The sequence below is a fragment of the Echiichthys vipera genome, assembly GCF_963691815.1.
Source record: "Echiichthys vipera genome assembly, chromosome: 10".
NCBI lineage: Eukaryota > Metazoa > Chordata > Actinopteri > Perciformes > Trachinidae > Echiichthys > Echiichthys vipera.
Window position 1 is genome coordinate 25462710 of NC_139835.1, and position 27995 is coordinate 25490704.

Below are 27995 nucleotides of genomic sequence, written 5' to 3' on the forward strand. Positions count from 1 at the left end.
AAATACATAAATAAATGTAGCCTATAAATGATTACAGGACTAAATAAACAAACACAGGACTAAATAAATAAACGCATAGATAAATGTAGCCTATAAATGATTACAGGACTAAATAAACAAACACAGGGCTAAATAAATACATAAATAAATGTAGCCTATAAATAAATACAGGACTAAATAAATACATAGATAAATGTAACCCATAAATAAATACAGGTCTAACTAAACAAATTCAGGATTATATACATACATAAATAAATGTAGCCTATAAATAAATACAGGTCTAAATAAATAAATTCAGGACTAAATAAATAAATGCTTGAATAAACGTAGCCTATGAATAAATACAGGAATGAATGAATAAATGCAAAAATAAATAAATACTGAAATAAAGGAATAAATAAATACATGAATAAATGGGACCTCCTACCTAATAAGCACATAGACATAGAAATATTTAGATGAACAAAAAGGTAAAACTGTTGATGCCAGGGTGTCCCATTTCACATATCTTCATTGTGTGTCTATGATCGTACTGTATTTTGAAAGTTATGTGAACGAACAACAACTGAAGTGAAGTGTTGTCAGTTATCAATAAGTACAAATGAAACACTTCAACGGTGCCAAAAAGTATTGTCAGAAGTGGGATTTGAACCCACGCCTCCATTCGGAGACCAGAATCCTCATTTCACAGGAAGGTTTTGTACCTTGAGTCTGGCGCCTTAGACCACTCGGCCATCCTGACAACCATACTCCCTCGCGACAGAAAACGGTATTTATACTCACAACAAGTCCGCGGGTGGTGATGAGTTGCTGTGATGTTTGTTGTCGCGTCAGTCTAAATAGACCATTCAAGGTTAAATAAATAGAAAATAAGTATTTATCGCTGTTATCCGTGTTAAAAAAAAGAGTTCACGTTGAATCCCACCAGGGGCGCTAGAAGGTTGTTCTAGACGTGCTTCCGGTGGTCACGTGACTCCCCGCTTTCTAACTACATAACCACCGCTGCCAGTCATTCTTATGAAACATAAACATTGGACTGTCTTCACTCCACTCCCTATCTTGCACCTGGAAACCCTTTCGTACAGAAGTGACACACCTTTGTGTCGAAAATGTCAATTTTCAGGAATGCCGTTTGGTTCGTGAAAGGACTCCAGGAGTATACCAAGTAAGTCAAGAGGGTTACTTCTCCCTTAGTCCAGTCTGCTGTCGTTAGGATTTGTGCAACATTGACTCATGTAGTAAGTCCCCGAGAACTGCCTTCACATACTGGATGGGTGTATAATGATTAACTAGCAGTGGTTACACAATACTGCACAGTTGGTTGTATCTAAACCTATAAAATGTAAAAGAATACACGAATAAACATTAGTCAAGGGTGGAAGTACCTAATCGGATAATTCACTTAAGTAAAGCAGCAACACCAGTGTAAGAATACTCTGTTTTAAGTAAAAGTGCATTAAACATCAGGCTTGAGTAAAGTATTTGCTTGAAAATATTAATCGCTTTTATTAGTGTATTATTATTATTATTATTATTAGTAGTAGTAGTAGTAGTAGTATTAGTAGTAGTAGTAGTAGTAGTAGTAGTACATCAATTCAATGTAAAACAGGGGGGATGCTGTAAAATGTCACTTTTTAAATGCTGAAATTCAATATTTGACATTTTCCTTAATCAGTGGCATAATGATTACTAAATTAGAAAAATTATTGTCTAATTTCAGTTTATAAATAATTGACTAATTGTCCCAGCACTATACAGTGGAGATCAACAATGAAGAACAAAGTTTTAATTCTTATTTTATTCTAAAATATTGTTATTTTTAACTTAAAATAAAGGTTTTTGTTGAAGCGCCTTGGTTATAAAAAAAAAAGAAACATGCTAGTACAGCAGTGGTAAAGCCACAGCTGCTATTCCATCAAATTACGAACAATAAAAAAACTGTATTTAAGAATAAATCAAGAATGAATACCTCGTTCTCTTATTTAGATCTCCACTGTACACATCCACATTTCCCTACATCATCACTGGTGCGTTTTGTTAAAGGTAGATGGAAACAGTGAACGTGTGGTAATATTGGTGCCAGTGTAATGTATTTCACGTACTCCTCTTTACAGGAGTGGCTATGAAGCTGCAGCGAAGCACTTTGTTGCAGCAGACCTGGAGGTAAACCTGAGTGGGAGGTCCTTCATGATAACAGGTGCCAACAGTGGGATAGGAAAGGCCACAGCGCAGGAAATCGCCAACAGAGGTGAGTTTGAATTGTACTAAAGTGGAGAGCAAAACACTTTATGAGGCTACTTTAAACTTGTTTCTAGTCTGGCTTTTAATCACAGCATTTTATGGCCCTTATGTGATGTTTGTCTTTTACGTATCTTATCATTTTCAGGTGGGTTTTTTTGTATTTCTATATTTAATTCATACATTCTGTGTGCTAATAGTCCCCACTTGTTTTATTCTTCATATCTCAAATGTCTTTTTCCCTTTGCCTGTAAAACTCCAACTGCAGTTTACCACTAAAGTTGCATTCATTGATTGACACCAGATCAGTTCTGACAATAATTGCAATCAATCAATGTATTTGTCTCATAAAATCATAATATAAACACACAATTCTAATTGCAATCCTGTCAGTTCCTTCATCATAAGCATTAAAATAGTAAAAATTAATAAATGTGTATGAAGAGGGGTACAGTCTTAGGCAGAAACACACCAAGCTTCACTATTGGCAACAAATGAAGGCTTACGTCACCTGTGTCTCTCGTGGACGGGGTGTCTCGTGCAAAAAGGGGTACTTGAACACACTGTAAGACTACAGCCTACGGCCAACTTCCATGTGCGCCTGTGCCTGCGCGAGAGGAAATAAAGTGTAAAAGTTGCTGTTGTTAATGTCCTTTTGTTGTTAAAGTTTTTCCCCTGATATGTGTTTATCTTTGAGTCTGCAGGGGGAACCATCCACATGGTGTGTCGCAACAAGGGGCGCGCAGAAGCGGCCAAAGATGAAATCGTGGAAGCGAGTAAAAATCAGGTGAGAAGACCTGTTTCTGGCCTAGAGGAGGGGGGATCATTTCCTCATCCCAGCCCAGGGTCAAAGGATAAAGGGCGTCGTATGCTGCTCCAAAATTACACTATATATTATAGTGTACTTGGAGACAATAGAGAGACTTGTGCAGCATGATGCTAGATATTGCATAGCATCAAAGACAATAGTTTACTTTTATGTATTTTTTCCTACAGGGCTGCTCACGTTTTAAGACATTTAATGGGTACTACTCATTCTGTAACTGAGTATACTGAAGGTTACCTTTTTTTAAAAGAGCCAATAAATATTGCATGCCGTTAATCCATATTTCTGTAAATTCAGGTTTTAATTAGTTCGTAACAAAACAACTGGATAAATAAAATCTACAGTGGCGCTGACACACGCAGATTGGCAGATATGCGAAAAGAAGTGGCAGCAGTAAAATGGTGTTGGAGGTTATTGAGGAAGTTGTGTCTTTACAAGGTTTGTCCAGCAGAGAGCACTGTGAGGGACAGGACAAGTTTATTTTTCACCTTACTTCAGGAGTACTTGTCAAACATATATCTTATCATATCAGATCATGTCTCCTTCTGCAGGGGCAAAGTTTATAGCTTTCTGGTCAGTGAGATAAATGTGGTCCCTCTGTGGTGAAATGAGTTACTTCATTCAATCCGGTCATGATTGAATTGATTTGCTGCGTCAAAGTAGCAACATTCATTCATTCATCTTCAACCGCTTGTCCCTGTCGGGGTCACGGGGGGCGATTCCAGCTGACATCGGGCGTGATGCGGGGTACACCCTGGACAGGACGCCGGTCTATCACAGGGCACATAGAGACGAACAGAGACAGACAACCATTCACACCTACAGGCAACTTAGAGTCATCACTTAACCTAACACGAGTATGTCTTTGGACTGTGGGAGGAAACCCGGAGAACCCGGAGAAAACCCACGCAGACACGGGGAGAACATAAGAAGCAACATGTCAACATGTATTAAATTACAATTCTGAAATAGGCAACAGAAGGACCTTAAGTACTCCGATCATCAGCATTATACGCAACCACCAGCAAACACTTGTTTAAATTTGGACAAAGTCCCACGTGCGTATTCTCTTTTCAAAGAAAGTTAGATTTCAGTCTTATGCATGTACAGTATGTGTCTCGCTTCTTCCCAGAACGTTCACGTCCACATCGTTGACATGTCCAGCGCGAGACAGGTGTGGGAGTTCGCCCAGAACTTCTCACAAAACAACACCGTACACGTGCTGGTAGGTGTTCTGTACAGTAGACGTGTGTTGGTTCATCTGTAATACACACACAGGTTTGTTTACTCATTGAATCACCTGTTGTGTTCACCAGATAAACAACGCCGGCTGTATGGTGAACCAGAGAGAGTTAACAGAGGAGGGTTTGGAGAAGAACTTTGCCACAAATACACTCGGTAAGTATTTTTACCTACTTGTTAATGGCATCTGAAAGATGTCAAAGAAGAAAGAAAGTGTTGCTGACCTCCCTTCTGTGCTTACCTTTATTATCAGGCACATACATCCTCACCTCAGCATTGATACCTACACTGAAGGAGGCTGAAGACCCAAGAGTGGTGTGTTGAATTTCGATCATGGAGACAAAACCTCTTTTGGAAGAGTTAACGATGTCAACCCTTGTCAAGAACGGACAACTTCCCACTGTTTCTGTAAATGGTATGCTTTATTAAAAGTAAACATGAACATTTGCTCCCGCCTCCTCTCAGGTCACCGTGTCGTCAGGCGGCATGCTCACACAGAAGCTGAACGTGGACGACCTTCAGTTTGAGAAGGGGACGTTTGACGGCACCATGGCCTACGCTCAGAACAAAGTAAAGGAGACGGCTTCACAACGGCACAATATGACTGTGGCGTGTGTCCGTGTTTGCTGAAGTGCTTTGGTGTGCTCATTTTGATAGAGACAGCAGGTGATTCTGACAGAAAGATGGGCATCCCAGCACAAAGGGATCCACTTCTCCTCCATGCACCCTGGCTGGGCGGACACACCAGGTACACAAAGAAAATATATATTATACTAAATTGTCAGAAAATAGTGAAAAATGTCCACTATGAGTTCCTAAAAACCTGGGGGGAAACTTGAATTACTTGTTTTGTCCATGTAGTGGCAGTTTTCCCATATTTTAAGTTCAAATTAGTGTGTCAGGGATTACCACAGTTTGGACTTTCTTGTGAAATAAACCAGTATACCCAGGAGTCCAGGAGGCAGGGACGTGATTTAGGAGTGTTTATCTGAAGAGTTGTAGATTATAATACGGGGCACATGCATTCGATGATCTGACAGACTGAAGAGGCCAAGTTCCAGCAATTATTTCATTGAGAAAGCAGAACAAGGAGGCAAATGGATATTGTTTTTGTGGTATTATCTGTCGAGGTTTTGAAGTATCCATCTTTTGAGCTTTCAGGCTCCACCTCAACACAATGCAAAGCAAATGAATCGTATTCCCTGTACTTACAGTTTTAAAAGATTATGTTGTAATATTCAAGGAGCAACATCTTCCTCCAGAAACGGTTTCAGTTAACGTGGATAACCAGCAGACAAAGTTTTTGACTTGGTCTCTGGCAGTAATTCTACACACAGCTGAATAGGCATTTATAATGATTAATAACTATAGAACATATTCTTAATATGAGAGCAGCAGTCCTTGTTGGCGTCAGCAGTTAAACCAAATGAATGCTGTGTATTTTGTGGCACCTCCATGTGATGGAAAACATTCCCTCTGTGCTTTTCTCTCTGCAGCTGTGCAGACGTCCATGCCTTCCTTCCACGCTAAGATGCAGTCCAAACTGAGGACGGAGGCCATGGGGGCCGACACGGCCGTGTGGCTCGCTGTGTCTGCAGCAGCCACAAAGCAGCCGAGCGGCCTCTTCTTCCAGGGTCAGAAACAAATCCCGCTCAGTCTTTCTATCTGTCATTGCGTTTTCTGCTATGACAACTTTTCGTCAGGGTAATAGAGGCAGGAGGCAAAGCATAACTCATGGTGCAACAATGCTATGAGAATTGGTGTCACAGAGGCAAACCCACAAATAATTATTACCAAGTCTGCGGAGCATTTTTACTTTTTCTGGTTCAGTCTCTGCGCTTTGATCAGCCTTGTTTCCAGCAGCAGAAGGTCGGTCTTTTTAGTAGGAAAAATCCTTTTAAAAGGACCATTTGTATATCACTAACTCACCGAGCGTGGCCTTGAACTCATGAAGAAAGCTTTGGTTTTGTTGGATCACTCCACGGTGAACCGAGGATCAAAAAAACAACAAAGAGTTTAATGAATTGATGTACGCTAACAGGCGTTTAACAACAGCAATCTATCTCAGAACATCTGTCTGCAAACACATGTAACTCGTGCAGAATAATCCAAGTCTCCTTTATCCAGTCGTATGCTCAGTACTTCCCAAACGCATGCATTTTTTAACGGATGGTATTATAGTTTTACTGTTGTTGAATGCAGACTCTTATCTCCTCAGTACATCAAGACTGTGTTTTTTTAAATTCCCTGTTCACTGTGGAGGCATGCACCAGAAACTTGTTTAATGTGTTTATACCGTCATTAAATGAGCTGATCATATGTTTCGTGTGTTAAATCTTAATTTGGAAAATAGTAACTGAAGATATCAGAATGTTGTGAAGTAAAAAGTTAATATTTCTGAATTTAAGTGACATGAATAGATAGAATAGAAATACTATTAAATTATGTATGTACTCAGTTTCATGCCACTACTGTATAATTCATTTTATTTATATTTTTTTGCTGAATGAATAGATTTTAAAGGACTTAGATTGTGTTTTGTTGAGTCCTGATGGAAACTTACACTTTTGTATTTAAATTGATCCTGATTTTTTTACTTAACTCTCTGAATCTCAGCATTATGCGTAACACATTTTTGTTGTTCAGGGTCTCCAGTGCTGTCTCACGTATTCCCATAAAATGTCTTCCAGATCGCAAAGCGGTGGCGACGCACCTGCCGCTGGCCTTCTCCAGGTCCACACCGCAGGAGGAGGAGAAGCTCGAGGCGATGCTGGAGGAGTTCGCCCTCAAGTTCAAACCTCAATAAAAAAAACATCTGTAAATGCATTTGTTTCTTAAAACCAAGCACTCCTAAATAATTACAAATGTTTACATCATTGTTTTTTTTTGTTTTTTCCAATGTACAGGACACTTTTCATGCTACTTTAAAGTTACAATCTCAAAGACCTTTTCTTTCATATTCTTTGGCAGCACCTGTGGCAAGAAGCATTAAACGCAGATATGGTTTTAGATCCAAACGGTGCGACACTTCATAACAAATGGGTTTAAGAGTAAGCCTGTTGTGTTAGCTCCTTCTGCCCTCTCTGGTGGGCCAACCGCTGCTAGGTGATGGTGTTGTTTGAAACAGACACCCAGGCTGTATTTGAAACCACCTCCTATACTTTCGATTTGGCCAGACTGTAGCAACTAGTATGCAAACAAAGGCAGAATCTGCAGCCATCACGTAGGCTTTCCAGCTAAGCCTGGCCCGGCATGCTGCAAGATGCACTGAAGAGTTTCATACTGCATCCTAGCATCTGTCTGTAATGTGTAATAGGTAGTTTTGAATATAGCCACAGTTTGTAAAATTGCAAATACAAGGGCTTTCATCGGTGGGTCCTTTAGGCTCAATCACCTTTATACTCATTCACTGATAGAAATGTGTTTAAATGAAAAACTTTGAGATTATTACTTTAAAGGACAAAAAATGAACCTCTATGTAACAAAAATGAAAATTTGTATATTAATTTCTGTAAAATATTGAATGTAATTTCAGGCTGTTTTGTGTAGTATCAAGGCGGTGGATGCTCTGTTGAAATAAAATGTATTTATACATTTGTCTTTGTCATAAATCCATGCGTCAGGTGCAAACACTAACAGCAGAAAGCAAGCGCTTGTTTAAGGGCAGTCTTGGAAGTACAGGGTATTTCAGAATAACTTTATATCAATTAGGTTACCTACTGTCTACTGATGGAGGCTGAACGCTAAACAATCACAACGCAAACGGCATCACTTAAATTTAATTTGTCTCCTTTCACAAGATTCAAGAAGCTTTAGTTATCCTGAGGGAAATTATTGTGCAACAGTTTTATGTAGGTCCTCTACATACCATCTAAACCATGGGTGTCAAAGTGATCCAGTAAAGGGCCGTGTGGCTGCAGGTTTTCATTCCAACCAAGCAAGAACACACCTGACTCGACTTACTCGATCACCTGAACTGTCTTCACACAGTTGATTTGTTGGACCAGGTGTGTTTTTGATTGGTTGGAATGAAAACCTGCAGCCACACGGCCCTTTACTGGATCAGTTTGAGACCCATGATCTAATCTGATCATTCACACCACATTTACACACCCATGTGCAGCACAGGGAGCAATTCAGGGTTCAGTGTCTTGCTCAAGGACACTTGGACCACTTTGTGGACTGGGGGGGAATCAAACAGCCAATCTCTCTAATGTAGGACGAACCCAGTCTCCACTGAGCCACAGTCGCCCCAATACAATAATTTAATTTAATAGAAAGATGGGAAAGGGTCAGAGTAACAATATAAATGGGGAGGCGGCAGTAGCTCAGTCCATAGGTGACTCGGCTGGGAACCAGAGGGTTGTCGTTTTGAGTCCCTGTGTGAAACCATGAATGGAGTGTGGAGCAAGGCACCGATCCATTGATCGATCCATCTGACATCTCTCCATTAGTTGCATGTATATAGGTCCTGTGTGTGTATTACGGGCATGTGTGTGTAACAAGTATAATAACAGAGTGAAAAAATTGAATTTCCCCTTGCTAGATTAATAAAGTAATTCTTCTTCTTCTTCTTCTTCTTCTTCTTAAATAAGCTAACATAAATCAAATCAAAATAAAGCTGAGATGTAGTAAATCAAACACTTAACTAAATGTGACAGAGTGAAACAGACATTGTGGTTAAACGTAGGCATATACAATATACAAGAATAAGAATAAGATTGGGAATTCCAATTGTGACTTGGAAGAAAATTGTGTGATTGTGGTACAAAACAAAGTGTAGTAGGAAAGAGTAACAGTGGCAGAGGAAGCAGCTGTCCTGCAGTTTTAGTTCTATAAAGACCTACTGCACGTTGATCGCTGTGATCTGATAAACGAGACAGCAGACTGGTCGAGAAGGTGAACCTGCTCATTTAATGTCATTTCAACATACACGGTTACATTGATGGACACACTGAAACACACAAGAATGCCGGCCATCTTTCCTGCAACAGAAAAACAGACCACTGGCCTCAACAGTTCAGGTACTGTTTATGTAATAACGTCGTGTAGTCTGGGGTTTGAGTTCAAAGGCTACACCAGTAACTGTGCACATGTTTGCCCATTTGAATCACATACACTCTACCTGATCACAGGTATGTCAAATAAGCTTTTGTGTTTTTTTCGGGGGGTGTATTTCTACTACTATTCCAGGCAGCTACCGTTTCACATTAGTCCAGTACAGTGACCATCAAATTGTTGGTAACGATTGGAAAAAATGCATCCTAAACTTTACACCGTGCATTTGAAAAATGGTCTGCACAACAATGACATATGCATGATTTATAGTTAAAGATATGCAACCTCAGAGAAACACTGGCACGGTTCTTTATGGTCTGAGTACCCACAGGCTCACATTCATGAGTGAACAGCTGCTATAAATGTACCTTTATGGGCAGCTGTGACAGTGCAGACCAACAGTCAAGTCCACAATGTCTCATGTCTCCACTGTTGGATAAAGTCTTACACATAACCTTATTTTCAAACTAAACATCAAACATCTTTGGAAAATATTCAGTGGGATTTGAACGTAAGACAAATTCAACTAAGTTAACATCTCATCATTAAAGCCCATGTGTGATAATCACAAATAATAAGAATCATATTTTCTATTCACAGCAGCGATTCGTGACAGATTTTTGCTTCTTGATTCCAGTGCATTGACACAAAAGTCAGTATTGTCACAGTAACGATGACAACAAAATCAAAGGTTCATTAGTTTCCTTTCAGTCCAGATACATGTACGTACATGCTGCCGCTGATTAGCTTAATGATATGTGCGTTTGCATGTCAGAAACATTAGGACCACACTTAGAATAATAAATAATCGTATAAAACATACAGGGATCAGCAAGCCGTCTAACTGGTTGATTTACAGATTACATTGGTGTATTCAGCACTTCATTAGATTTAGGCTAAAACGGTGTTCTGAAAGTATCACGACAAGGGTCTGCAATAGAGTCAATCACAGATCTATTCCATTTAAGACTCCAAGTCCACATTTCACCACATTTAAGCCCGACATATTTTGTGTCTTGAGAAATTTTAGAATCTCTACTAGAGTTTAAAATGAGGTTCTGTGGATCTGAACGATGTTTCGCTGCAGGGCTATTTTTTAAGCTTAATAGGTTTCCTTGATATCCAGTTTTTCTGTAACACTCAGTGGACTGGGTGCATCAACATTAGTAGCTTCTAGGAGAGAGATCATTTGGTGGAGCTGCCAAACACTTAGGGTCTACTCACACTACACCTTCCGGCCACGGCCCAGTTGAGAGTGGTGGGCACATATACGAGCACAAGTACAAGCACAAGCCCGAGCGTTGACAGCGGTCCTGATCTGTTTATATGCGACTGATTACTCAGTAATGTTTACTGCAGATTTGGTCGGATGAAAATATAAAAAAACATTTGGACGAAACAAAATCCCAGAGGGGTGATGATGTATAAGCAACGGCGATCGAGCCGAGGCCTGGATCGTTTCAAGTAATGTGAGTGCAAGCTGGCCTGGGATGCGGGCGAGAAGGGGGGGGGCAATCACTGTAAAGCACGGCTCGGATCACCTGGGCCAAGTGTGAGTGCTCCCATAAACTGGAAAAAAAACCTTAGTTGATATTAAGGTACCATGCAGTTTAGAAACCTCCATACGTGCACATCAGCTTTACATGCTCTGAAAGTAGAAGAGGATTTCTTGATAACAAGAACACAGTGTAGCTGATGTGAAGCACATGAAACCAGAAACAGCCATCATACAGCTGCAGAGATGCAGCTCCAGTTGTTTTCAGCCAAACTACGCCACCCATTGGCAAGAAAAGTCATAGCATCCACGAGCTGCAGATAGACAGTAAATATGCTCATGAGCACCATCTACAGGCAATGCCTGCAACAGCTCCCTACAGTGTTGACACTAGAGTTCTGCGGGATGACGTTTTTGTAGGCTGACCTGTAAGTTAGAATTGCCCTGGTTCCCTTGACAAAAAGCCAATGGAAATTTTCCATTGGATTTTGGATTATTGCAGAAATAAGCTCTGTGGTTTATGATGCTTGCACGTTTTGTCCAGCAAAATAAGCTTCACAAATGAAAACCACTTTAACGATTTTTGAGGCGTAAATGCAATCACCAGAAGTAAAAAGCTAACGTACAGAAGTATAAATGAAATACACCAACCACCAGCTTCCAAATGATTTTTTCCGTTTGCACGCCGTGATGACGTTAATAGTCTTGTCGAGCCATTTCTTAGCAATCGCCTTTGAAGACACCACTTTGAGACAAGGGAACCGGAAGTGCAAAAATGACAACTCATTTCTTGGTTTAGGGACTCATCCCTGCAGAACTCTATGAGTGGCCACTGCAGGACGTGCTTCACATCGAGCAAATGTATGGGTTTGGCGCTACCCGCTGACAGTACAGATAATCTTTCACTTACTGCTTTGTGAGTTTCCAGTATGAAATCGGCAGGAATGCATGACAATTAAGCAAATAAGGCGTCAATTCCTTATAAAGTCCCCCTAAAACAGACTCTTATACAGTACAGACACACACACACATACATACATACATACACAGAGACACCCCCCACCCAAAAGCTCCCTTCACACAAACAACCACCCACAACAGTCTGTAACCTTGCGTAGACCAATGCCTGTCCTGTTCCCATGCTTCACCGGCCTGCATTGTCCTCACTGTGAACGTGCTACAGCCCCCGCTTGTTGTTGAATAGCTGTTAAATATTATCCAGTTGACATCGATATCGTTGGATAGGCTTCTCTCTCTCTCCGCCAAGTGCGACCGCCGCCAAGAAACCATCACAGTTTGGCGGACAGAGCTTCCTGCTGACTGCTGGTCGCCCACAGACCTCAGGACACCACGGGAGTCATGTCCCATAGCTGCAGATAAACACGACACATTATCTCATAATCAGATCAAGCTTTTAAAGAGACATTTCTGCTGCACTCTTTCTAAAGTTCAGAGCTGAGAAATTAATAAAGCTGATAGTCGGTTTCATATGCAAGTTTCTGGAATGACATTTTAAATGTAATGAATGCATTTTTACTCGTTATTTCAAGTCTTGTAGGGTCGTGTGTCCAAATCCAGAGTCAATACATGACATTTTCACTTGATATATGGTGGTGTTTATTCTTGAATAAATGTGTGTTTAAGAAAAATACCAGGAACTATCTGACAGACTATAAACCAGCTGATCTCTCAAGTACTTTAACATGAGTGTGCACATAGGGGGGTTAACTGGGGCCCCTGAGGAGCTAAATAAGAGACAAAAAAGCAGGACAACACACCTAACCTTCTTGGCAAAGTTAAAACCTCACCATGCTAAGGACTGACCCAATGAAATGTTACTGTGTGTGCTTGCATTTCTTATCTGTGACTGCATATTACAGATACTGTTTGTTCTCATCCAGACCTTGATAACCTTGTCGGTTCCAGAGGTGAGCAGATTCCCAGTGGTGGGCTCATAGTGCATGTAAACAATGCTGTGCTTGCTGTCGTGGAAGGTGGCTGTGGGCGCTCGACTAGAAGACACAAAGGGAACGCCGGTCACTTTGCTGTGTGAGCGCTCGGAAAAAGCTGAGCGCACAAAGGTTCAGTATATGACAGCAACAGAGGATGATTGTTACTCACTCCTCGTCAGTGATGGACTCGTGGCAGCTGTCGCACACACGCACCTCGAACTCGAAGCCCATGAGGGGGATGGTGGAGCGTTTAGACGAGCATTTGCCACACACTGCCTGGCCGCACTTCCTGCAGTGGTGCTGAGGAACACGAGAGGAAGTAAACCTGTCAGCTTTGATTAGCAACAGGATAACTTAGTAGAAGCAGTAGATAAAGGTATACTTAGCCGGATTTTCCTTAAAAAATGTACAAAAGTAAAAACGTATCTATCATGACTCATTAGAAGTGTGTGGTGGCATCTGTATCTACAGTGACCCTGCCCTCTGCCTGTATTCATATTATCATATAGATTTTTTTTTCTCCAAATTTCTTTATTACATTTTTGCAGACAGGCAAAAACAAAGTCCTACAGTTGCATATTGTGTCAGAGTGTCTGCTTTAAAGTGGAAAAAGAAAAACCCCAACATGAATCCCACTATCACTTCCAACAACCCATGTCAAACATAGTCACAGTAAATTACTAGGTAATTAAATAACATATAACAAAACTAGATAACTAAGGTACCCATTATCCCTCCAAACAACTCATGTCAAACGTAGTCACAGTAAATAACTAGGTGATTAAATAACATATAACAAAACTAGATAACTAAGGTACAATGAGACAAAATGGAGTGAAAACTGTAAATAGCAGTAAAAAGAACAAAAAGGGGGGAGGGGGGGCTCCCAGGTTTTGTGGAATGCTGTCAAAGATCCCTTCTGTGAGAACATTAACTTCTCTAACCGTAGACATTGTAAAATTTCACGTATCCAACTGTTGTGAGACGGTTGAGAAACATGTTACCATTTATGGAGAATGTTACGTCTGGTGAGCAGCGTGGTAAGGGCCACGACACGCTGTGTAGTAATGGGCAGATTTTTAGACGGAGGGAGCCCAAAAAGAGCAGTCAGGGGATTGAAAATCTGGTTTAAGAGCCTGTTTGTGGGTTTGAGATATATCGGCATCACTGTGACTAGGGTATATCTTAGCGTCGGTGAAATTGGCTCTATGAAGCACCTTCTAGGCCGTGCCTGGCACAAATCGAGGATGAGTGGACCAGTTTTAAAATGTCCTTCCACTGGACCTCAGTAATGTCTACCGCCCGAGTCCTTTTCCCATGCTTTTTCAGGTGATACACTGGGCTCAGAATTGCTTTTGGATAAAATGTCTCATTTGAAGGTACCGAAAAAAGTGGCTATTAGGCAGGCTGTACTTGTCCGACATGGATGCAAAGGACGCAAAAACCCTTCGTCATACAGGTCCTTAAGAGTTTTGAGGCATATTATTATATTTTGTAAATTTCCTTCTTACTTGAGTGTAATGGAACAGCTGAAACTTGAATTTCCTTTAGGATCGACAACGTTTTTATCCATCCATCTATCCATCCATCCATCTATCTATCTATCTATCCATCTATCTATCTATCTATCTATCTAGCTAGCTAGCTATCTAGCTATCTATCTATCTATATATATACTGTATATTTATCACTCTTTAAAAACAGATCAAATAGGTTACATCTTATAACATAACCACTGTGAAACAATCTGAAAATAACATTTTATTCATCTGATACACTCTATCTTTCTTTAGTCCCTGGCTGCAATGACAGATGGTACCAGCGTCATATTATGGAGCGTTTAATGCAGAGATGAAATGAATGAAAGAACAAGAGGAACGGGACTGCTCAATACCTGTCGCAGGCCGATCTTCTTGCTGTCCCACATCTGTTTGAAGTTCCAGAAGAAAGGCTGCTCACACTTCTGACAGGAGTCACTGTCCAACCACTCTGGAGTCTGTGCAAACAGTTTTAAAATCAAACATATTTCACCCTTTTCCGTTTATATACAGACAACTGCACTTAAATCACAATTTAATCCCCAATAATTTCATTTCTTAAGGTTGCACAAGTATAAAGCAATTGGGATTAAAAAAAATAAAAAAAATAATATCATGACACAGAGGTTAACATTTTATTAGTTTTATAGCTTAAAAAAGAGTGATTAAAGGAATACTTCAACATTTTCGGAAATGTGCCTTTTTGCTTTTTGTCTGAGAAGGAGATGAAAATATTATCAATGTCATGTCTGTGTGTTTGGTTCGTCTGCACCAGGGTGTGGCTAGCCAAGCTTAGCTGTCTTATTTACACAATGTGTCTTATTTGTTTAATTCCTACACAAGCAGAAGTGTTGAATATCAAAATCAAGTTATAAAGGGAGTTACGTGATGGAGCTATTTTTAGACAAACAAGAGTTTATTCATCCGCCCAGTACTTCCGTGTCTCCTGCGAATTTGGACCAAACGACATAATGACGCTGGGGCACAATATAAGCGGCTCTGCAAATGAAGGAGCAATAAAGTCCGTACTAACTATGTCGAGACTGGCAGAGCACAGAGGGAGAGGAGAGGTGGCACGGCTGAAGCTACACTCCGTGTTTGTAAGAGAGAAAATCAAGAGGGAGAGCAAACAGATGCACTTACTGATCTCCATCACAGTATACGCAGGTGTGTAAAAAAGGCATGAAAACATCCAGCGCACATGACAAATTACAGTATTTTTCCAGCATTTTCCACAGGCTGAGTGTGAATGTGTGTTTGTGTGTTGGGGTGGATGTCACACTCCATCAGTCTGCTGCCTCTGTTTCTTTCTCTCTCTCTCTCTAACTCACCTCTTGTCTTGTCACATCCATGTTCCAGATGACGATGCCTCCATCTGAGCTGCAGGAAATGAGCTGACGAGTGTGTGAGGCGTAGCACAAGCCCTGAACCTTGTCACTGTAAAATACAGAGCAAAGGGGTTGGTGACCCCGCATTCTCCATGAACATAAGAGGATTGTATGATAAATGCTTCCTAAAACTCGCGACAAAACAGCTGTTGGAATAAAAACTCCTTTTGTATATCAGATTTACATAACGATGTGCATGTCTGAAAGAGGCTATAGATTGCTGGATGGATACTTTAATATTCCCTCATCAACCATTCAACACAATAAAATAGACACATAAATATATATATATATATATATATATATATACACACACACTCACCGGCCACTTTATTAGGCATACCTAGTGTTTAATAAAGTGTCAGTGTGGTCTTCTGCTGCTGTTCCCTATCTGCTAGAAAGTAGGTTGTGTTGTGTGTTCACAGATGCTCTCCTGCATTCCTCTGTTGTAACCAGTGGACATTTGAGTTACTGTTGCCTTTCTATCAGCTCCAACCAGTCTGGCCATTCTCCTCTGACCTCTGGCATCAACAAGGCATTTGTGCGCCCACACAACTGCCGCTCACTGGATATTTTCTCTTTTTGGGACCATTCTCTGTAAACCCTAGAGATGGTTGTGTGTGAAAATCCCAGTGGATCAGCAGTTTCTGAAATACTCAGAGCAGCCCGTCTGGCACCAACAGCCATGCCACGTTAAAAGTCCCTTAAATCACCTTTCTTCCCAATTCTGATGCTCGCTTTGAACTGCAACAGATCGTCTTGACCATGTCTACCTGCCTGAATGCATTGAGTTGCTGCCATGTGATTGGCTGATTAGAAATGTGCGTTAATGAGTAGTTCGACAGGTGCACCTTATAAAGTGGCCGATAGGATAGACTCACCGTCTCAGTACCATGTATAACTATCTATCAGTACAAAACAAACGATCACATTATTACACCATATTAGTGCTGTTCATTCAAATGAATAACTCCTAGTCAGAGACATTCAGGAGAGGATGTTTGTGATTCTTACTTGTGTCCTTGCAGTTCGATGGCGGTGCCTTTGCGCCCCCCGATGTCCCACATGATGATGGAGTGGTCCGAGCTGCCGGAGAACAGTACCCTCTGGCCTGGGTCCCAACACAGTGCTGTCACATTACCTGGAGCAAGTACAAAACACACTCAGGAAAAATGCAAGCAAAAGACATTCTCTTCCACAAAAATCCATCAATCAAGAAGGAGATACATCAGGCCAAGGCCAGTGCACGAAATACCACCAAGCTCTCAGGATGAGTTTACTCACAATTATGTACGATCTGCTGATCATGCTATTCAAACTGATAACCTTGGGGACCGGCGTGGTGTCCCTGGGGCTGTCATGCACGGGTTCTCATAAGACTATGAACTATTTTTCCTCCGTAACTGATTATTTGTATGAGGAAGTGTAACCTCTGTTAACTTGTACAGGATGGGTTGGTGCATTATGGAAATTATTTCAGTCAAAGAATCCTTTGTTGTAGTAGAGCTTGTTTATTTCCGCGGAGTTGAACATGCAGATATTGCCTGTGTGTTCCATGTATGTCAACAGTTCATGTTTTTCACTGCAGAGAAAAAAACAGCTTGTTAACTACTGCAGAGTTTGGAAGGTGAGGAAAAAAAGAATGTGTGTGTGTGATGTTGTAGAACTGGTAGTTCATACAGTTTGTGTCGAGCATAAAGGCTAATTAGTTGGACTGTAACAATACATGAGTCCAAGTTACAGTTAATGAATATGACAAAAATCCTTTCACTAAATCCAACATCTTTCTTCCTGGCCCTGAACTCATCTTAAAACTAATTCAGAAGTCTCTTTATGCAACAACTCCAACCATCAAATCTTCAAATCACATTTAAGACAGACCCTGTAAAAAACATTTTTCACTGCCTCCTTTGTTGGAGCAGATTCCAGTCAAAGCTCCAAAAATATGTTCTTGAACATTCACGACCATCACGGACTTACAGCTCTTAGAATCACTTTTTAACTGGCTCAATTAATTGTCCTGAGGACAGCAGAAGTTGACAGAGGACATCTAGCTTCAAGTATTATGGGGAATTAATGCAGTTTGGTTTATATGAGGTTGCTATCTTTATACAATAAATAATTTACGCCTAACTATTTCATTTTCCTCTTCCTTTGTCGATTTTACCTTCCTGAAAAAAGCTGTTCCTGGCTGATATCTGCAAAATGTTAATTTATCTGTACTTTTGTCTTTATACAGACAACATTTAAATAAACACTGTGCTAAAACTGATTAAAGTTTTATTCAACAATGTTGTAGCTCATCAGAATCAGAAATACTTTAATATTTTGTTACAAACAACAAATATTATACAGACTAAACATATGTTAGAAAAAACTCAAATATAAATGTACAGAAATTAATATTTACAGTAGTGAAATAATTGTACTGTAGTATAGACTGCAGCTGACAGAATGTGTGTGCTAGGGCTGTAACTATGCCACTTTCATTATGGATCAATGTTGATTTTTTTATTGATTAATACAATAGTTTAGTCTATGAAATGCTGGAATGCAACATAACATGTGTGTGCGTGGGTGCGTGCGTGCGTGCTTGCGTGTGCGTGTACCAGTGTGTCCCTTAAAGGTGGTGACCAGGCTGCAGCTGTCCTGCTCCAGCTTCAGGATGGTCACCTGACCCGACTGGTCCCCTACGAAGGCGTGTCTGGTCTCCACATCAAACCTGGGATAAAATTAAGGTCCAAGAAGAATAAACTGCATCCTGCTGAAAAGCTATTGATGCATTAATTTGGACCTTTATCTGTTAGTGGACCAGAAACACGGACCAAGCAAGCAAAACCTCACTGCAATGTCAACACAACACCCGAGCTGCACAGTGAAACTAATGGTCCTATCGGTGTGTAAACTATAACGTGTAAGATTTTGCTGTCCTTTGTAGTGGCAGCAAAGAGGACGACTCTTAGCTCTTTCACTGGCCACTTAGTCAGACCCCCCCCCCCCTTGACCTGGTTAAGTCACTGCAAACCAAAATCAATACGACACTGCCCATGCTGTTGAAGAAAGAAATATCTACACAAGGAATAACCTCTAAGTGTCCAATCCAGTCTAGATCCTAACATCTGAAGGTCTAGATCAGTGGTTCCCCTATTCCATCAGCCATTTGTTTTGATAAGGGTTGAGTTTAAAAAAAGCAAATGCATTTAAATTAACATCATGCAGCACATGCAGGTTACTTCCATTAAATTACTGTTAAAACCTTCCTCAAGATGACAGACTTCTCCAAAAACAACAACTCCAAATACACTGAAAGTGAACTAGAGAGCCTTTGTCATTTGTTCTCGACCCATTAGCTTGATAAACATCATGTTTTGTCTCCATATTTCTTCTATCTTGGACTTGACATGTCTGAACTATTTGTCAGCATCTGTTACTGTATGTCATGCCATTTATCCCCAGGTCATGTGCGCCCCACCTGCAATGGCTCTACGCTGCACAGGAAGGGCCTGCACCACAGTTTGAGAACCACTGATCTAGGTTGAAACCAAGCTTCAATGAAAAAAAGTAATTTTTAGGCATAAAGATGTGACTGAAGATAAGACGTGACTGTCTCAAACAACAGCATTTGCCAAAGAGCTGTTGAAACATCTGTTAGCTAAAACACCTTAACTAGTCAACATGTTACCTTTCCACCTGCTAATTAGAAACACAACAGAAACAGCCCTTAGTATCACATCTAAAGTACTTCCAAACAGAAAATGTACCTTTCACTGCTCAGCATCTCTTCTCCTGCTGGTTTTCATACCATGCTAACCAGACAGGTTAGCATGTAGAGGCTAGAAGGATAGCAGCAGGCTGATGACCTCACAGGAGGCTCATTGGTATGGATCAGTGTCACTGCTCAGCACTCACAGCCTTTCATCTGGCCATTACTGAAGCCTACTCAGAGGGTTTCCTTGACAACAGCATGACTGATGCCTATTGTTAGCCCTTCCATTAGTACAAACTAACTGGAAGCTAATCTCAATCGTTCTACTGTTTTATGTTGATGTGGCCTTAAAATAGATTGCGTTGTCATACTGAAAAATGCAGAGAGAGGCAAAGATGGCTCGTCACTTCCCTCTTAGTTACATCCACTCCACTTTGTTAACCAGGAAGCTTAGCTGTCAAGTTCATTGAGCGCACTCTAAGGGGCAAGTAGCCAACAAATCAAAATGACAAACAGGCCATGAGGGGGAGGAGGGGCATTAAAGGATACTGTAGTCCTGAAACCCAGGCGGCGGTGCGATACGTCCCCAGCTGCTGGCCGCTCTCTGAGCAGTGCCAGTTGAAGTTTTTGTCCTGGCCGGTGCTCAGAAGCCACTCCATCTCCAACACAAACAGCACCACTGTCACTCTGCCCTGATGGGCTGCAGGAACACAAAAACACACATAATACAACGCATCAGATTTTCCACAAGCGCTTAAATCAGAGTGCAGGGGATCGACCCAGAAATCTTGGGTAAGACGGTGTCAACAATTTCATAACAGTGTACAATCGACCGTGTGCTGAACATTTCCACATAAATGCACATTCTTCAGCCTTTTTTGGAAACAGAAAAATGGTGCTACAGTAGAGAATAACGCTCCAGCAACACCACCTTCTTTGGGAAAATATCTGACCAGCAAATGCAGAGAAAGTTGCCTGACACTAATGCAGAGATATCTACAGTTTCACAGTACACAGACACATGTGACAGAAGGACATGTGATGCACAAGATCAGAGATGTACATACTGTGAAAGGTCAACTATGAATATTAATATGCGTTCATCTAAGTCATTTATTTCCCATGGTTTGTATGTGCATTCATATAGTAGAAACATCTAATGTAGTTAAGGCTCTCAAGATCGATCAGTAGTGCTCTGGTCCAGTTATTTCTGAGCGAGTTGTGCTCAAAAGAAATAAATGAATTATGAAAAGCACCAGAGAACAAACATTCCTCGGGCTGCGGAGTTTTTCAAAGCCTTCGGTACACAGTCGGGTAGACTTTATTAGCAGAAATTTCAGCAGGGCGACAGCTCTCAAATACGCTTTCAAAGCAACGAGGGGTAATGAGGGCCATGGAAAAGTCGCTTACATAATTTAAAGATACACTTGAAGGTATACACAAAGGGATGGAAATTACTAAATAACTAGTTATCTGCAGGTCAGACACTTAGATTGTTGTCTTCTGCAGAGCTTTGAAGTCCAAGTATATAGAAAATCCAAATATATATGATGCAATTCCAGGTTTTACTTTTCTCTTTTTTTAAAGGGAGCAAACGAGAGGTTATTATAGGGTAACTTACATCTTTTAAATTAATCTATGAGATAATCCTAATTTGTCAGTCTCCTTTTTTTCAAATGCTGTATATACAGGTATGTGTGTATATATCTGATACTTAACTGGTACAATAATGACAGCTTGACACTTGAGACGTGTGATCTGACCACATGGGAATTCTAAAGTGTGTACTGTTTATGTGATCTGAAGGGCCACACTCAAACAGGAAGTGAAAAGTTGGCATGGAGAGGGGGGAGGGGGGGATAAGATGTTTTACCATGTTTTTGTTTTCAAACTAACCAACAATGGTATCTTTTGGTTCTCTTCCTGACACATGATATTAACTGACTCACACACCTAATACATTTAGGGTACACACACACACACACGAAAATACACTTCCTGTCTCACCCTGGTAAGTGCTTGCCGGGGTCATCTTATTGTAGTCTTCTGACAGGATGAACTCCTGAAAGACAGGAAAACGAGAGAAAGGTTCACACTGTCTGAGGTCAATGAATAAGGTTTCTAAAATAATCTATTAATGGCAAACAAATTATGTTACTGTGTTGAAAGTATGTAGTCACACTTTAACATTACAAAAGCCTTTTAAAAAGTCTTTAAAATGATCCTTAAAAATTTGTGTGAAGTGTAGGCCTTCCTCCTGCAGAAAGGTACATATGCTCCCCCTTTCTAAAAAAGAATAACCCTGTGCATTGCCAGTAAAAAGAAGAACAGCTCTCTGACAGTGTGATCTCTTCCGAGGCAAACACCCCGAATAAAACACTTACCAGAACTTGAAGCTTTAGGTCCCACTTCAGACACGTTTTAAAGTATGTAAAAACTCTCCTATGATTAATATTTAGTTTAACATGGTTTTCCCACACAACAGAAAAACCTCAGAGAAGGGGATGGAAGCACATCTACCCTTTCTCCTTCATTGGGAAATTCTGCAGCTGGCCTCATCCTGCCTACCACTGCTTATGCCGTGCTTGTCCTTGCTCGTGCTTGCAGGCCGCACCTGAGGACGATGAGCGGGCCCGACGTGAAAGGGAGTGTTCCCCATATTAGACAGCGATTGGTTTATGGATTAGTGACGTACCAACTAAAGCATGGCTGGGTTACATTTGAATCTCAAATTTCAGAAAAGTGCACAGACAAATAACTGGCACTGTAAAAGTCTCAAACAAACAAAAACTGGACAGTAGAAAATGCTGCATCTGTGTCCTACAGTACTGCCAGTCTGGTACGTTACAGTAGGTCCGAATGGTCATAGACTCAAAACAAACAAATCCTACAAAGACTAAGTTGACCGAAATTCTGTCTATTCTGAACAAGGTGAAGGTTCCTCATCACCTCTATGCATCTCAAAGAGAAAAGACGAAACTTCAGAGTTCAGAGCAAACCATCAGCTCACAGCGACCTGACAAAGTGACCTCATTCCAATTAAATACACAGGAGAGCAGCCAACAGCCAAATACATATCATTAGAGCTGCTTTCCATTTTATGAGCCAAAAGGCAGATCAATATTACAAGATCGTCGTGTCAACATGCCGACAGAAATACAACCTAATGAGATGACATGTATCCTTCGGGCAAATTAATACTGAAACAGCAAGAAAAGCAAACAGTCTTCAGTTGAGTGAGTGAAAACAAAGAAAAAGGCCAGGGGGTTGTGCTTGGAGGCGAAGCAGGTTGGTGACTGGACTCACACAGATAGTTCCGGTATCCATCCCCACGGACAGCCTCCTGGTCTCTGGGTTAAAGGACATACAGGAGCATGACGCTGGAGACACAAAGACAGACAAGAATAATAGTGAACATGCTGCCTGCATGTGTGCGTGTTGGTGTTATTTTGGGGAAACTTTCCAGTCTAAATGTGTTACTTTGTGTACTTCTAAAATAAAGGCCTCAATATATTGTTTTTTTTAGTGGAACATTGACTATAATTGCTGTTTTTTGGAAGGTTATGTGTGTGAATCTCTGAAGAACTTAATTTCTGTTGAAAACCTGCTTGTCTATGGGAGAATAACCCCAAAATCAATACACCCGGCATTTCTTTCCACCGTCGCAATTACCTAAATGTGTTGGCTAAGGTTTGGGGGACAAAAAAAATGTTGGACCAAAGTCCCTGCAATTTGAACAGCATACACAACAAATGTGTGACAAAGCAACTCACAGATGCATAGATGAATTTAAGCATAAAAACTAAGATAATGAACTCCTTCTACCTATATGATGTAAAAATATAAACTATTTCAGTCAAGATATGTACTCAGTTTTGCCAAAACAAGAAGAAAAAATTAGATTTGCTATATCTTTAAATCATGAAAGTAGTTATTACTGTGCAATTTCTGTTTTTCTATTGGTGCACTGTAATGTCTAATACGTGCAGCATGTGGTGCTGCTACTGAAAGCTACAAATCTTGCTGATGGCAGCATGGTATTTCCTTCAGTTGCACAACTGGAGGGAAACAAGGACAAACAGTGTCACAATCATGCAGCACTGCAGCACTGGAGAGAGGAGAGCAAATGATCCTACAGGAGCTCATATGCTGCATGTAATTTCAGGGGCATGTAAACCTCACGCTTTCATGTCCTCCTGAGAGGTGGAGTCTGTGTTATTCATTATGTTTGTTTGTCGTGATGAGGAGAGACGCTCGCACAGAATGAAAGCAAACACAGAGGAAGAGTGAACAAAAACAGGAATGTAGACCTGTTGTTCATTCCTGTTTTTGTTCACTCAAGAAGTACATGTTATCTGGGCAACTTTGCTGATGGAAGTTACATACTCATACATATTCATGACTTAAACCAAAAAAGCATTCATCTTATTCAAATTGTTTAAGATATTGCCTTAAAACAAAGGCCAAGAATCAAAACGTGTACATAATACATCTCATCTCATCTCATCTTCAACCGCTTATCCGTTGTCGGGTCGCGGGGGCAGCAGCTTTAGCAGGGGACCCCAAACTTCCCTTTCCTGGGCCACATTAACCAGCTCTAACTGGGGGATCCCGAGGCGTTACCAGGCCAGTGTGGAAATATAATCTCTCCACTTGGTCCTGGGTCTTCCCCGAGGCCTCCTCCCAGCTGGACGTGCCTGGAACACCTCCCTAGGGAGGCGCCCAGGGGGCATCCTTGCTAGATGCCCGAACCACCTCAACTGGCTCCTTTCAACGCAAAGGAGCAGCGGCTCTACTTCGAGTTCCTCACGGATGGCTGAACTTCTCACCCTATACATAATACAAATATAGGTAAAAAGAAAGCAAGTATACTTACTTGTCATTGTGTGGTAGACACTGGGCCAGTACTGGCCGCTGTCTCTCTTCAGCCATACCCGAATCGTCCTGTAGGGAGACACCATAATGTTTTAGAGTCTACATTACCAAGAGCCCCCATGGCATCTGAGGTTTAACACCAAACTGTATTTCTCATACACTCTGGGGTGTGGGCATTACAACAAGGTGCAGTTTCTCTTTGTAAAGTTTTCTTTATTCAACACCAAGGAGGCAAATCAGGGTAATTAAAGTGAACTCTCCATTGTAATCTACCACTATAGGTGTGCAATGCCTTAGTCAGGAGCTGTTTTATGCAATGAGATCTGAAAATGACTGTTTTTGGAGACACAAAATGTAACAGCCTTGTTAAACTGAGCAAGACCTCATTTTTATAGTTGCTCTTACTGGCGGTCTGAACCCATTTTTCTTTTTTAAATGAAAGGAAAAGATGGCCTTTTGTTGCAAATATATACACACATCAAATAATTTCTTGTGATGCTTTGATTTTTTTTCATCAGCGATGCCAACATATCTTTAATAACAACAATAATGGCTTGGATTTATATGGCGCCTTTCTCAGCACTCAAGGCGCTTTACAGAGTTCCCTTAATTCACACAGGCATACATGTCGTGAACGGTTCAGGGAATAACACAGTGAACCGGACCCAAATGCAGACAAGGAAACAGAGAACGGCTTAAACAAATATTTAATCAACAAAGAAAACAAGGGATTCCAAAAACAGGGGGAAAGGGACAAAACAGAACGTGACGAGACGGTCGAGGGTAGACAGGAATGGGACCTCGGGAAACTATAACGAAAGGGAACAAAGAAACAATAATTAACAAACAAAACTACTAGGAGCGAAAATACAAGCATACAAAGAAGGGAAGCCAAATGACGAGACGTTACCACGTAAATGAGGAAAAACATCGACACGAGGATGTAGCCAGCCCTGTTACACGCTACCGCTCCTGCTGCTGCGACACCTGGAGTATCGAATAACGATCCGCCCCGAATGAGAGGCCAGCTTAATATACAGGGAGGCAGGTGCCAACGAGAAACACCTGGATCAAACTGCCGGGGAAAGTCAGCTCACAACAGGGAAACTCAGAAAGAGGAGCACATACAGGAAAACACCGACAGAGGGAGACAAAAACACAGAGACTAAAAAGGAGAGGAGGGCTGCCCTGATGTAATCATGACAATACATGGTGGTGGAAAACTACGATAGTAGTCACAGCTGACCTAGGGCAGACTGACAGAAGCACTTACAGTCCCTCCGACCATCTCCCTGAAACTCCCAGCAGCCATACACATTCACACAGGTAAGGTGGGTGAAGTGCTTTGCCCAAGGACACAACGACCATGACACAAGTAGGGCAGTGGGGGCGGGGATCGAACCCTCAACCCTTCGGACATTGGTCGACTCGCTCTACCAACTGATTCACAGCCGAACTTTATAATTGGTGAAATATTTATCCAACATTTTCAAGATTTCCCTGCCATTGAGAAGAACATTAATAATAATAACTCTCCGTCCATGTACAGTAGAAGGAATACAGGAGTTGCTTATCGAAATATAATGAGATGAGACTCTCCAAAGTGGCCACCAGCAGCTTTCAGTCAAATGTAATAGTGATAAAAATCATTAAAGTAGTCTATAAGGGCGCACTCACACTGTCCTTCCGCACCGCGCCTCGGGCTTTAGGGTACTTGTACCCCCTCCCTCTCCCCCCACGCCCCAGCCCCGTTTGTACTCACACTGCCTGGGCCTCGCGCAAATGCTTCTTGCTGTCCATACGTCATCACGCCGTAACACGTCACACGCATTGATTGCGTGGGTGTAGCTTTGTTTACAAATCTTTCCATAGACCTCGGAGTTTTTGTGCATCTTGTCGACTGTTTTTGAATATTTTCATCCGACCAAATCGGCAGTAAACACTCCACCTCCGCATCACACCAACGTGAACCTTTCGCCGCCATTGTTGTTGTTGTTAAATGTCCGCACATGGTCCGTCCTTCTATTTTCTATGTCAGTGGACGGCCCGCTGTCCGCAGTTATGCGCGGAACGGGTGCACTCACACTGCTTAAACGTACTAGGCTTTAGCTGAAAAACTGGTTTTGGCCCGGTACAGAAGGACAGTGTGAGTGCGCCCTAAGGCTCATGGGGCAGGATAGTTTTCTCCAGGTGGCCCTTGGCATGAAAAATGTTGACACCTCTGCTTTACAGCCTTCTTTTCGCAGCTTTGGTAACTAAGAAGATGTGCTACCATTTGGTTTGGTCATATTCACTTTTTTTTCCCCGTAAGACGTTTTACGATTGTGCATCCCTCACTCCAGGAGATATATTTATGATTTATTGTATATATTTGTATTGCACATTTCTATTTTATACTTGAGTTTCTTAAATTGCAATAGGCTACATGTTCTTTTTTTTCTTAATCCACTGTTATTGTCACCATTGTGCACCCAAATACCAAAGCAAATGAGCAAACCCACTTAGCAATAAAAGAGAAATCATTTAGTAATTATAAGTAATTAGAGAAAAACCTGGATGCTATGGGTACAGTTAGTGATATGACACAGGTATTACAGGACATACAACCTTTGAACAAGACACACCCACCCTCCAGCACTTGCAGATGTCAACAGACTGGAGACATACCTGACAACTAAAGACTGACACACACACACACACACACACACACACACACACACACACACACACACACACACACACACACACACACACACACACACACACACACACACACACACACACACACACACACACACACAGGCAAGTGTACAGTTGGGAGAGTGAGGAGAGAAATGAAAGTGCTTTCCAACTATAGTGACCCCGTTGGGGTTCACGACCCCAAGGTTGAGAAACCCTGTTCTGTACTGTAAAGCCGTGTTTTGCTAACTCTTAGCGCCATAACATGTCAAACACACAAACAGCCAAAAGTGTTTATCGGAGAAATTATATATATTTTTCTGAATGGGTTCATTTTTGGTCGCTAAACTAACGTTAGCCGCTACTAAAAATGCCCATATTCAGCGGTTTAATCCCTTGGTTAATTCAAAGAGCATACCGTGTTTAACTAGCATGTAATGAGCTCAAATGACTGTGTCAGCTGACACCTTTATAGAAACGTAAGGGTATGTTTTCTCCTTTAACCATAAACCGTTGGACTGTGTCTACGTACGAACGGCTTTGGAAGTACTAAGCCAGGCGGTGGCACGATCGATGCCTGACAGGCGCGGAGCCGTTGGTGGCTAAAACCAAGTCCGGTGACGGTTATTATACATAAATTTGGATTTTGGAGGTTCATTTGTTGTCAAATCTTCGCTGTTACCTGTCTTCGGACACGCTGATAACGCCGTCTTCCTTGGGAATGATGACCGCCGCGCTCACAACATCTTGGAAAGCCTCGAGCTTGCTCAGCAGACATGGCTTCCGAGCCTGCGGTTGGGGCTGAATTTCGGCCGCCATGAGTCGGTGATGCTGGTGCGCAAACCTCCGTCTACGGTTCTGGCTCCGGGAAACATACCCCCACAGCCCCCCGGTCCAAAAAGCACAGCTTCGGCTCGTAGCTGCTGCTACCTAGCTGTCAGCAGGCGGTACACGGTGTTGTGACGGCTGCCAGAGATGCTGCCAGTCAGCTGACA

At 41.5% G+C, this 27995-nt stretch overlaps 2 protein-coding genes across 2 annotated transcripts; one reads left to right on the forward strand and one right to left on the reverse strand.

Moving 5' to 3' along the window:
• Positions 1-1005: 1005 nt before the first annotated feature.
• dhrs12 (dehydrogenase/reductase (SDR family) member 12) lies at positions 1006-7840 on the forward strand. The gene is made up of 10 exons (XM_083921400.1): positions 1006-1168; positions 2118-2251; positions 2946-3028; positions 4200-4292; positions 4384-4465; positions 4563-4624; positions 4775-4879; positions 4967-5057; positions 5806-5943; positions 7000-7840. Exons 1-10 carry the CDS (start codon positions 1113-1115, stop codon positions 7113-7115), a joined length of 960 nt encoding a protein of 319 aa, XP_083777526.1. The 5' UTR covers positions 1006-1112; the 3' UTR covers positions 7116-7840.
• Positions 7841-9265: 1425 nt separating this feature from the next.
• On the reverse strand, positions 9266-27988 carry wdfy2 (WD repeat and FYVE domain containing 2). Its single transcript, XM_083921388.1, has 12 exons — positions 27683-27988; positions 24323-24390; positions 22753-22826; positions 21454-21508; positions 19996-20146; positions 18350-18462; positions 16755-16881; positions 15684-15789; positions 14709-14810; positions 12984-13114; positions 12766-12874; positions 9266-12232 (listed from the first exon to the last, which is right to left on the reverse strand). The coding sequence occupies exons 1-12, from the start codon at positions 27817-27819 to the stop codon at positions 12203-12205; spliced, it is 1203 nt and encodes a 400-aa protein (XP_083777514.1). The 5' UTR covers positions 27820-27988; the 3' UTR covers positions 9266-12202.
• Positions 27989-27995: the final 7 nt, after the last annotated feature.

Bases quoted from the DNA above. Each gene is read 5' to 3' on its own strand.
- wdfy2 (XM_083921388.1), bottom strand. From the start codon at position 27,819: ATGGCGGCCGAAATTCAGCCCCAACCGCAGGCTCGGAAGCCATGTCTG. The intron at 24,391-27,682 runs GTAACAGCGAAG...GTCTCCCTACAG, and splicing joins ATCAGCGTGTCCGAAGACAG to GACGATTCGGGTATGGCTGA. The intron at 16,882-18,349 runs GTACACGCACAC...TACTTGCTCCAG, and splicing joins CACCTTTAAGGGACACACTG to GTAATGTGACAGCACTGTGT.
- dhrs12 (XM_083921400.1), top strand. From the start codon at position 1,113: ATGTCAATTTTCAGGAATGCCGTTTGGTTCGTGAAAGGACTCCAGGAG. The intron at 4,466-4,562 runs GTAAGTATTTTT...CTTTATTATCAG, and splicing joins CTTTGCCACAAATACACTCG to GCACATACATCCTCACCTCA. The intron at 5,058-5,805 runs GTACACAAAGAA...TTCTCTCTGCAG, and splicing joins TGGCTGGGCGGACACACCAG to CTGTGCAGACGTCCATGCCT.